Below are 12,531 nucleotides of genomic sequence, written 5' to 3' on the forward strand. Positions count from 1 at the left end.
GCTTTTGCCACCTTAGAACATGCCATATCCCAGGTCAGACACAAAAGATTCATAGTTGCTCTTACAGCCTTTATAGTCTCAGCCGTAGTCATCCTAGCAACTGCTAGTGTTGCTGTAGCATCTATTACTGAGTCAGTACAAACAGCTACTTTTGTAGATAACTTGACCAGAAATATGTCTAATGAACTTATTCTACAACGGGATATAAATCATAAGGTTCCTTCACATCTGCAAGCCCTCGAGACTGCCTTGGAACATGTAGGGGAGTGACAAGATGGCGCTGGCATTCTGACAGCAATTAAACCGACTGGGAGCATAAGCATATCTCTGTCACCTCTCTACCATGGAGCCAGTCAATACATAGTTGGGATGAGGTGAAACACCTCTGGGTGACCTTACATGATAATTTAACAGCAGTCCTAAAGCAACTTAAATCTAGAATTGCTAAGTGCCATAGATCTACATGCCCAACAGACAGCCATATGGAAGGATGTGCAAGAACATCTCTCCTGGATAGACTCCCACTCCTTGATTAGAAAAAGATATTACTAATTATACTCATGTTTGTCTTACGTTATTTACCAATTCTAGGATGCAAAGCCGGAATACGAGCAGTAATCGCTACGCCTGACAAACCTGTTGCTGCACACATCTGTACTCTTCAATCAACAATACTCTTCAATCAACAAAACCTGATGCAAAAAAAAGAAAAGGGGGAGATGCAGGAGATCAGTCAGGGTGATGGGAAAGTTATAAGGAGAGACGCAAACCTTCTTGGAAGTCCGGGAGGTTTTGCAAAGCTTCAGGAGAGAATACAGGCTGAAGGCAGCTAAATTCTCTTACCCTGATGCTAAGGGCAAGAAGTAGGTAACAAAGGAGTGTAAAGGAATTTATCTAGACGAGTTTATTTACTTTTGCAGACCTTTAATCATCCTATCTGTGCGCGCAGGACTGCTCCCAAGGAGGGGGGAAAGGGGCGACAAGTACCTACAGATTGTGTTGGCTCCAGGCCTTTGTCATTAAATCTGTACTGAATAAATACAAGCGGCTCCAGCTTATCAGGGCTGCATTCTGTCTTCGGTGTCTCTAAGGCCAAGCAGTCCCCTAGCCGCACTCATGCAAAATACCTGTGTCTGTGTACTTTTTTCATCCGTCGCTCAGCCTGAGTCTGCGGGTCAGACTTGGCAGGATTTTGACTTGATATATTGTGTGTGTTTGGAAATGGGGAATAATTCCTATGCTTATGTACTATTGATGGGAATATTAATTGGTTCAGCCTTTCTGGAGGTCAGTCTAATGTTAATCGTTAAAATTTAAATCTGTATGCCTTTTGACACATCAAGTTCATATCTAAGAATTTGCCCCCATAGTAATTCCATGGACATACAAAGATGAGTATAGGGATGTTTCTTGCAGGGTTCTTTCTAAATTATTGCTAGGTTGACTTAACTAAATCCAAATGATGTTATTTGTAATGTAGTACTTAAATGTTTTTCTTGTTATTTTAGCCAAAACTGGACAAGCCAAGGCATCTGTAGCCAAAGTAAACAAATCTGCAGGTATGTTTTTTAAATTAGGATTCTAGACTATTAAAACTTCAAAGTATTTTAAAATCGTATCGTAGTAGTCTTGGATTTCACTTGACATAGTCTGTATTGAATGCATGCTAATCTTTGAGATTTATAATCATCTAGCAGTTTTGAGAAATGATATGTACTAGATAATGCTCCTATAGTAATTATTGAAATAATTTAACTGCAGAAATTTCTCATGGTGAATATCACATATTTTCCTCTTTCTCTTTTATTGAGGTCTCTCTTCTTCTTTTCTTTTATACAATAGTTTAATAAATATGATCCCGTATGGTTTTTGTGAGCTATGGTGGGATTTTAGGTAATAATTAAGTTTTTTTCTCTTTTTCCTGGCATAATCCTTTCCAGTTTGTCTCCCATTTCTGCTAAACCCACATTAATTCAGGGTCATTTCTTTTAAGTGAATAGAGATCAGTGTATTAAATTATCTTTCAAGTTGGGCATGGTGGCTCACGCCTGTAATCCCATCACTTTGGGAGGCCGAAGGGGATGGATCACCTGAAGTCAGGAGTTAAGAGTCCAGCCTGGCCAACAAGGTGAAATTCTGTCTCTACTGAAAATACAAAAAAATTAGCCAGGTGCCAGTGGTGCACACCTGTAATCTCAGCTACTAGGAAGGCTGGGGCAGGAGAATCGCTTGAATCTGGGAGGTGGAAGTTGCGGTGAGCCGAGATCTCACCACTGCACTCCAGCCTAGGGAGACTCTGTCTCAAATAAATAAACAAATAATCTTTCATGTAATATTAAAAAGGAAAGGAAACAGCCTGGAACTGGCAAAAATCATTATTAGTGGCAGATCCAGAATTTTCATATAGTAGTTTCTTAGAAGCAGTAATTTGAGTGGGTCATGGGTGGCTGGGAAACTTGTCTTGAAGCTGCATTTATTTTGCTAACACTTTGCTGTTACTTTGATACCAAGTGTATGGAGTCACTGGGGATGTGGTAGACTGGAATTAAGCTGGTGGCCACTCCTTTACTTGCTGGAAATTAATGCCGGCTATTTTTTATTTTTTCCTTAAGTCCCAGTACCCAGATAGAAGTTATAAAGTGAATTGACTTGTGATAATAACATAGGGATAGTGAAAGAAATATCTTAAGGGCTCACTGAGGCTCAGTTTACTGCAGTGTGGCAAAAGTCGTGAATGACTAAGAATTGACAAGCTAGGTGACAAGCTATAAGGATTTGTATTGTTCTTTTTGAGCAAAGATTATGGACTGTCTTGAATATAAAGGGTGGATTTGTAAATTGGTTCAGTTGATTTTTGTAGATGTCAGTGAATGTTTTTTGTATGATTTTTAAAAGTATGATTGTATTCTCATAAGGTTCCTGTTACGTAATTCTGGCAATCATCACCCTTATATATAGGGAAATATGTACACAAATCTGTTAGTGCCCCAAAGCTTCTCAATATAAATTGGAGTTTATTTTAGATCTGTTGATTTTTTATCTTGGGCTTTTTCCTCATCCATTCTTGCTAGTTGTTATGAATCCTAATTTCGAAGTTAAATCTTGTGTTGCTCTCTGAATGGAAAGTGTTTGGGCTCTGACAGTCTTCTACAACACTTTGATGATCACATCTTTATAAACAGCACCATCTTGGAAAATAGGCCATAGTAATAGATAATGTAGGTACAAATAATGGTCAGAGCAATTTAAATAGTCCTGTACAGCTAGGAAACTGTAGGAATGAGTCAAAACAATCTTTATATGACCTGACCATGATATAAGTGTTCTTGAATGCTTTTTAATCAATTAGGAGCCATGGAAGCATGGGTTGGGAGGGTCTAGGTTTAACTGCTTTTGGAACTGCTAAAAGTATGGGATTGTTTTTATGTCCTTGGAATTAGTAATTTTGCTTCTAGTTGATCCACACGTTCAGAAATTTATTTAACTTGCATGAATGCTGTTTTAAGTACAGGTTGAGTATCCCTTATCCAAAATGGTTGGGAGCAGAAGTGTTTTAGATTTTGGATATTTTTCAGATTTTGGAATGTTTGCATATATATAATGAAATACCTGGGGGATGGGAGCCAAGTCTAAACGTGAAATTCATTTATGTTTCATATACACCTTAGCCTGAAGGCAATTTTATACAGTGTTTTAAATAATATTGTGCATGAAACAAAGTTTTTTTTAAGTACTTATGTGGGAATTTCCCTCTTGTGTCATGTCAGCAGCACTCACGGTTTCAGGTTTTGGAACATTTCAGATTTTGGATTTTCAGATTAGGGATGTTTGACCTATACCCCAGTAGGGAGGTAGATTCTTATTTCAGTGATTTCTTTTTTCTGAAGAAATTATCATCATTGCTAGATTTAGAAAATGGCCTATGTCCCAAAGATGATTTTATGTTTTGAATACAATATAGTCTATTGTTCTTATATTTTTTTCTCTGTGAAGTTCTTTGGGGGTTGTTGATATAGTTAAGTAAACCAGTTTTGACTGCAGCTTTTGTGATTTAGGGAAATCAGCAAGTTCTGTAAAATCTGTGGTAACGGTAGCTGCTAAAGGTAATAAAGCTTCAATCAAAACAGGTAAGACTGTTGGGGAGGAGAGATTTTATTGTTTATTCTTTATTCACGTTTTAAATTTGTATAATAGTTGTTAGCATCTAATACTTGAATAGTAGATATTTCCTTGATATTTAAAACCTGACCCATTTTGTTGGAATTTTGTCTTTGGCAAATAGGCAGATACATTTTTGTGCATGTAAACAATCACATATATATGCAACTATATAACTGTACATTTTTGACAGCTTTGTAATCACAGGTTGCTCTGTCTTTTCCCTCCATAAATGGTTTAAATCTTTGTTTCCCTCTTTTTTTTAGAGTTGTCAATTCATATTGCCATCTCCAGTTTGTACAATTTCTTAGATGCTTGTTACTTTTAAAAAGATTATGTTAGGAGAATTCATTTTTTTCCATAAAGAAATGGAATACTATTTAAAATAAATGTAGCACCTTGGAACTAGAGCAATCTTTTTAGTAGTATCTTTCCTAATAGACTAATTCTAAAGAATCTTTGCAGAAATTACACAGTATTATTTTTGTGTGTATGTGATTATGATGTTGGTCTGCCATGTGAAAGTTAAAGATGTGGCTTTTTTGAGGGCATCACCAAAAAGTTGTATCTTGACTTAATCTTATTGGGAAAGAGGTACTGGAAATAAATAGAAATAATGAATATTTAGAAAAGACCTGCTTTTGTAATAAAGTCAAACTAATTTACTAATACATTAGTGTGAAACATGCTAAATGATTTAACAGACCTTTAGAATAATGGCTCACTGTACTTTTACAAGCAAAATCTGGTGGGAAGAAGTCTCTAGAAGCCAAAAAGACTGGGAATGTCAAAAACAAAGACTCTAACAAACCTGTGACCGTACCAGGTAAGCTTGGAATGTAGTCTTTCAGTGCTTTGTTTTGTTTTCTTTTTTTTCACTTTTTAAGTTCAGGGGTACATGTGCAGGTTTCTTACATAGGTAAACGTGTCATGGGGGTTTGCTGTACAGATTATTTTGTCACCCAGGTATTAAGCCCAGCACCATTAGTTATTTTTCCTGATCCTCTCCCTCCTCCCACCCTCCACCTTCCAATAGGCCCCAGTGTGTGTTGTTTCCCTCTATGGGTCCATTTATTTTCTTTAGATCATCTTTAAGGTATATTTTGAAATTTTGCCTAAAAATTATCAAAGTGGGGATTGCTGTCTTTTGTTTTTCAAAGAGAGATGTTTGACTTAGGTCAGCCTAAGGAGACTTGAAATGTCAAAATAAACTAGCTTAAGTTGCTGTTTAGATTCATTAGTTTAATTATATTAGTGTTTTACTAGACTATTAAAGCAGACTATTTGATGCAGGAAACTCTGAAATAAAGACCAGTATTGAAGTCAAAGCCACTGAAGACTGTGCTAAAGAAGCTATTTGTGGTAGGTCAATAGAAATTTAATTTGTTCTTTTATGTTTAAAGGTAGAAGGAAAGTTAACATTTCTAGAAAAGAAATTCTTAATTTAGTATCTCCCCAACGCATTTACTTATTTTAATTACCAATGCCATACCTAAGTGAAATTAAGATTATTATGATTCATGTCTGTATCTCTTCATCTGAAATTTTGATCTGAAAAAGAATGAAATTTAAATGTATTTTTTAAAAGTCAGTGTCACTTTTGTAGTTATTTTGTTACATAGTTATTCTCTAGACTTTTGTATTATACGTTTTCATGTAGCTACTGTTTAATCTATTGTGGAATAAAGTGGGATCTTGATAAATATGTCTGCATCATTTTAAATTTTATTTTGTATTAAGATGCTGCTTTGGAGACCACAGAAAATGAACCAGTTAGCAAGGTCAGTTTCCATATTTCATTTATTTCTTTAAAGCTCAAGACATTTTAATAAAAGATGTTTTTCTTATAAAGCCAGGTAAAAAATTAACGGTATTTGGCATGTTAGAATTCCAGTCATTTATGACTTTTAACACATGATTTTTAAAAAGGAAAAGAGAAAAAAATGTGATTTTAGCTCAGAAACCCTGAGGTGCAGAGTTAAGTCACAAAAATTAGAAACAGATCATCAACAAATGTACATGTTTTTTGAAGATTACTATTCATTGAGAACAACATGTTATGCCAAAATGGGTTTTGGGTAGACAGTAGTTGGTTAAATTAGAATCAGTAGAATTTTGTGAAATCTGTTTTTTTCTTAGAGGTAAATGGGAGATATGTTAATGGTTAGAATACCAGTTGTTTGCATTTGTGGAGAAGCAAGTGGAGTTTGCAGTTTTATGTAAAGGACAGAAAGTTCACTTAATAATTGTTTTCTTGTGTTTATGTATATTATTATGAATACATTACAGTGATTAATGTACATTTTACTGGTGTAGATTTTTAGATCCTTCAGGTGTTGAGCATAAGTTTATTTTTGTCTGGTAGAGCCATTCTTCAAGTAGTAACTAAGTAGTAAGTCTTACTTTAGGAAGAGTATTTTATAGTACCAATTTAGTTTAAAGTCACACTAAACTGGTTTATGAAAATTGTAACTTCCTGCCTTTTTTTTTCCCCCTAGAGATCAAAAATTGCCAAGTTGACTATAACACATCATCTTTAGAAATTTCCCCAATAAGCATGAAAGGAATAATTGGCATTGATGAGAGGGTTACCTTGAAGAATAAAATAGATCTGAGAGAAGGGATGGCAGAAAACAAAGTGCTTAATTGCATTGAGGATTGGGTTATGGGGTAAAGATTCTCAGGAGCTTTTTTATTATTTATTGCCTAAAAGTGATTATCTTATTCAGGAGGATAAAAGGATACACACTGATTTGGGTGAGCTTGGGGATATTATCACAAGGCACAGGGATGGCGACAGTATATGAAAGGAAGCAGTTGTAGCCAGAAACAAATGAACTTGTGTTTGAAAACAGTGGTTGACAGCTGCTTGGGTGACTGAGACACAAGAATCACTTGCACCTGGGAGGTGGAGCTTGCAGTGAGCCAAGGTTGCACTACTGCACTCCAGCCTGGGCAACAGAGCAAGACTCAAAAAAACACGGTGGGTGAAAAAGAGACCAGCAGACCTGAACTAGATGACAGATGGTATAACTACAATTAGTCTGTGTACTCTTGAAGAGTGTAAATTTGCAAGCTTTTTTGCTTTTCTTTTTAATTTGAGGTTCAGACCAGCCTCTTGAGTTTATCAGACTTTCCTCTGTATTAAATGCAACGATATACTAACATAAAACATGATAATACAGTATAAACTTAAGTAAATATAAAAGCAATTAAAGAAATTTTAATACCAGGTTTTAAAAATTTGTTTTGAAGGAAACAGAAGAAATGTGTGTGATGCTTATCTCTAATTTGCCTAATAAAGGATATTCTATAGAAGAAGTTTATGACTTAGCAAAACCATTTGGTGGTTTAAAGGATATCTTGATTTTATCATCTCATAAAAAGGTAAGAGTTGATTAATAGCTGTTCATATCCTCTGCAAGCAGGCTTTGAAAAACACTACATTTACTTACAAAACTAAAAAGAAAGTGTTTAAAAGCAGTATCTCAAAGTAAACTTCCAAGCTAAGGGATTTTAAAATATAAAATACAAATGTCCTGTATTTTAGTATTGTTGTAATGAGACATAGTTTTAATGATGGGGACAGATGGCTTTCTAATATGTCAAAGTTTTACTCAAGATTTTAGTTTAATAGGAAATGTTTTATATCTTTAATATGTTTAATAGGAAATGTTTTATATCTTTAATATATTTAATATATAAGTATATGTATGAGAAAGGCTTATACCAGCAAACTTCATCTATTTTGGCTTTTTAGGAAGCTATATTTGTAAGATTTTGTAGATCATTCTTCTACTTGTATTTCATACTCTTTCTGCTCTTTTATCAGTGATACTCAAATGGGAAGTAACCATTTTCAGACTCAGACTAATGATGTCATCAATACTTAAAACAATCTAGGTTTATCTTTATGTTCTAAATTTTCTATAAGCGTGTGTTGGCTTTGTGTTTTTAAAACAACACATTAAAATGTATGTAATAATCAACTTGTAGAAAGTATGTTTAATCGAGCGAGATTCCAGGAAGTAGTTTAAGTCATGGAAATGACACCATTAGAATAGTGGGAAGAAGTGTTCTTAAAATAGAAAGGAGTTGGTAGTCACTAGAGATCTTTGAAAGTAGAATAGGATATATGTTTTGAGGCACTCAGAGCCAGTGTGCTTGAGAAAATGGTAGAAGAGAATGAGTACGAGTTATATGTAATTTCACATTATGTTAAAAGTAGATTATTTGAATGATCGCAGAGCTCAGTAAATACACTAAAACCCATTGCATTGTGTACAGCGATTGAACTTTAAACCTAAGTTATCTGCCCAGTTTTGAGTGGAGTTGAGTAAAATTAAAATATTTGGAGACTTAATGAAACTACTTTAAACATTTATGAAATTAAAATTAACAAATTAAAATGAAAATTTAAAAACTGAAGAGTATTTGTTTTTAGGAACAGGATTCACATCTATATTATGCAGTAACATTTTAAAACTACAATAAATAAATAGACAAACAACCTTAAGAGATAATTCATTTCAAATAGGCTTACAACTAAAACATACAGCTTTCTACCTCATTAACTATCAAATATATGGAAGAAGTTTCAACCTCTACTTACCAAGGTGTGAAAATTAAAGCCAAAATGTATGGAGCTACAGCTTTATACCTATGAAGATAACAGAATGAAAAATGACTTCACAATTATTACACTTTTTTTGGTTCTTTATTTCTCATATTTCTCATATTTTGTCAATAAATTTATTTACTCAAGAAATACTAATATTGATTAGAAATGTATCTGCTACATGCCAGATACTGCTCTAGGTACTAAGGATACAGTGTTGAATAAGATTTTTCTTAATGTCAGTGGCTAGAATGTCTCTTCTTTTTTCTCTCTTTAGTTTGCCTTAGTATAGTAAGTTTAGTCATTCATTATTTCTTGGTTATGGTTGTAATATTCTTAGTCTTTGGGCCTCATTTTTCTGAGGACTGCCTTTTGTATCTTAAAAATATTTACTAAGTTGTTCAATTCACTTGACTTTGAAGTAGTTTGTTTATACTTGTAAGTCTGTTTTTGAGAAAAATTAACGTAAGAATTTTTTGTTACCGTAATTTCTATTTTAAAAGGCGTATATAGAAATAAATAGAAAAGCTGCTGAGTCTATGATAAAATTTTATAACTGCTTCCCAGTATTGATGGATGGAAATCAACTCTCAATAAGTATGGCTCCTGAAAACATGAATATAAAAGATGAGGTAAATCAGACCACCATTTTTACTAGCTCTTACTAAGTTTTTAAATCAGATTTGTTACAGTCTGTTATGTTTTCTAGTTTTCCACTTTGGGTCACATTTTTCTCACAGACACTAAGAAAGCTTCTTCCTGTCCCTCCAACAATCACCCAGTCACCCATCCAACTGTTTGAGAATTACTTTCATTGTGAGGGAATCCTGTTCTTCATGCATGTTGGGATGGAAAAAAGGTTGAATTTTATCAAAAAAAAGGTTTCTCTCTTATCTTTCTGCCATTATCTGTCATCTAAACTAGGATTCTGGAAGTTATCTTTAATTTTTTTTCTATCATTTCTTACATTTAGTTTCTTGCTAAATCTTGTTTAACTCAGTGAGCTTGTTCCCTCTTCCTCATCCCATATACCATTGCTTTATCTCTTAAAAACTCTTACTAGTCCAGGCATGGTGGCTCACGCTGGTGATCCTAGCACTTTGAGAGGCTGAGGTGGGAGGATTGTGTGAGCCCAGGACTTCAAGACCCAAGACCACCCTAGGCAACAAAGTGAGACCTCATGTCTACAAAACTTAAAATAATTAGCTGGGCCTGAAGGCGCACACCCGTGGTCCCAGCTCCTCAGGATGCTGAGGTAGGAGGATCACTTGAGCCCAGGAGTTCGAGGCTGCACTGAGCTGTGATTGTACCACTGAACTTCAGCCTGGGTGACAGAGGGAGACCTAGTCTCTAAAACAGACAGACAGACCGCCTCCTGGACCTTTTGCGTATACAAAAGTAATTGTCTTTTCTACATACACGCTACCTTCAGTTTTATAAAATTGCCTCAAGTTCTCAGCTTTTATCTCATGTACACACCCTTCAGTGTCTCTATGTGGCCTATAAACATTTATTGTCAACTGCTAAGAAGCATGAGGTAAAAATATTGTATGCATTACATGAGGTAGAAATGTTACATCCTCTCTAGAGGCAGGTAGAAATGCATGTAATGTAAAAACACCTTTCATTAAGAATCACTGTAATGTGATATAATTGGTGAGATTGTTTTATACACGTCAGTAGTATCAACAAGAAAAAAAGTTTAGGATCCTCAGTCTTACAAAGTCCAAGTTCCTTTGCCACACACAAAGCCTTCCATTAGTTGTCCTCTGCCTGCTTTGATATCCTTGTTTCATGATGTTCTTGACCTCTTCATAATTCAGTAGCATCAAATCTGCATTTATGCTCTGTGCTGTTTTATTTGCCTGCATTTCTGTTCTTTCTCATCTCCTGCTTTGCTTAGTTAACTTTTCTTTTGTAATTTGTATTATCTTCCTGTTGTCTAAATTAAATCTCTTTATTCTTTATATGTGAATTTGAATGTCTTTCCTAAATGGTACTGTCTTACTAGTCTTTTATGTTCTTAGGGGATATTAGTCTTTTATGTTCTTAGGGGAATAAGAAGAATTAAATTGTATGAGTTAGGATGAGGCTTGTTGAGAAAAAGATTTTTGGAAAGAATGTAAATCTTGCTGCTGCTTAATTTTATGAAATACTTCGTAATGCATATTTGTATAGATTGTCATGTTATAAATCTTACCTAAGTAATTATTTATTTGTATGGGAAAGAGCTTATACCATCAACCTTTATCTATTTTGGCTTTTTAGGAAGCTATATTTATAACCTTGGTAAGAGAAAATGACCCAGAGGTGAGTTTTGCATTTAAATGCTTTTGTATACTTATTTAATTGATGGAAACATTGTTTTACTTGTTTGCCTTTTAGGGATTAAAACCTTAGAACTAATTTTAAGATATTGAGGTGATGGAAATGTCAGATGGGTCTTCTTGGTACAAATAAAAAAATAAAGGGTTATTGTAGCCCTTAATGTGAAAAGATTGTTCAGGTACTGGAGTGCATACTCAGTGGTCTAGTAGGTCAATATCTTGTCTGAGGATGTTTTGGGTAAACATTATGTTGATAGTAGAGATATTTTACTTCCCATTTTAGTACATCGTTTTACTGATTACTCGTATGTAAAATCAAGACCTCACTATCTTCCCCCATGTAGTCATTTTCTTACTCTTGGGAGAGAACATCATCTAACCTGTGTAATAGTTTAAGTTAACGTTAATCTGTTTTACGGTTTGTTGCTTCAGCTGTGGTTTTTTCTATGCTGTCTCTTAAAAAAAAACTACAGGCAAATATAGATACAATTTATGATCGATTTGTACATCTTGATAATTTACCGGAAGATGGACTTCAGTGTGTACTTTGTGTTGGACTTCAGTTTGGAAAAGTGGATCACCATGTATTCATAAGTAATAAAAACAAGGTAACAAGTTCCCTCATAATTTAGCTATACATTCTATAAAGAATATATAATAACCCTGTATTCTGACGATCTGCAACTTCTAACTCAGCTTCTGATCTGAAGCACCTATAAATATTAACCACTTTGCACGATTATGATAAACCAGAATATTTTATTCTAGACTGTGCCGAGAAAGAAGAGATGATCTCTTTTTTCCAAACTCCTAGTTTTTAAGGAAAAATAAGACTTACACAAGGGGGAAAGGTAATATAGTGCAGACAGCATTATCTTACTGGGAAGTTTAGACCTGAATTCCTTTGGCTCTCATCTTAACTATCTTTGTGGTCCTGGCTAAGTTGGTTTACACTTATTTGTAAAATGAAAGGGGTATTACCCAATATTTCTTTAAGTCCCTTCCAGCTATGAAACACCTGAGTTAGGTCTATTTGTTTGTTTATATGGAAAGAGAGAGATACAGATAAAATAATTGCTGGATGCAATGGCTCACTAATCCCAGCACTTTGGGAGTCCCAGCACTCAGCCTCGGCTGAGGCGAGGGGATTGCTTGAGCCCAGGGGTTTGAGACCAGCCTGGGCAACATAGTGGGATGCCGTCTCTACAAAAAGTTTAAAAATTAGCTGGGCATGGTGGCATGTGCCTGCGGTCCCAGCTGCCTGTGAGGCTGAGGCAGGAGGGTGGTTTGAGCCCAGGAGTTGGAGGCTGTAGTGAGCCGTGTTCACGCCATTACACTCCAGCTTGGGTAACATAGCGAGATCCTGTCTCAAAAATAAAGTAATCATTCCTTACTTTCATGATTTGGCCTCTTAAAGAACCAAAAATT

General features: G+C 35.0%; 1 protein-coding gene across 5 annotated transcripts in view; it reads left to right on the forward strand.

The window, feature by feature from the left end:
- The window catches only part of ZNF638 (zinc finger protein 638), a 99,086-nt gene that overhangs the window by 64,710 nt on the left and 21,845 nt on the right, over positions 1-12,531 (forward strand). For all 5 annotated transcript variants that reach the window (XM_011980647.1, XM_011980646.1, XM_011980651.1 and 2 more), the window contains 9 exons: positions 1,509-1,559; positions 4,056-4,127; positions 4,898-4,984; positions 5,452-5,520; positions 5,899-5,939; positions 7,414-7,545; positions 9,280-9,408; positions 11,045-11,086; positions 11,577-11,711. In XM_011980647.1, the coding sequence (XP_011836037.1) occupies positions 1,509-1,559; positions 4,056-4,127; positions 4,898-4,984; positions 5,452-5,520; positions 5,899-5,939; positions 7,414-7,545; positions 9,280-9,408; positions 11,045-11,086; positions 11,577-11,711 (758 nt within the window). The remainder of the gene's footprint in view (positions 1-1,508; positions 1,560-4,055; positions 4,128-4,897; positions 4,985-5,451; positions 5,521-5,898; positions 5,940-7,413; positions 7,546-9,279; positions 9,409-11,044; positions 11,087-11,576; positions 11,712-12,531) is intronic.

Source organism: Mandrillus leucophaeus, unplaced genomic scaffold, assembly GCF_000951045.1.
Source record: "Mandrillus leucophaeus isolate KB7577 unplaced genomic scaffold, Mleu.le_1.0 Scaffold216, whole genome shotgun sequence".
NCBI lineage: Eukaryota > Metazoa > Chordata > Mammalia > Primates > Cercopithecidae > Mandrillus > Mandrillus leucophaeus.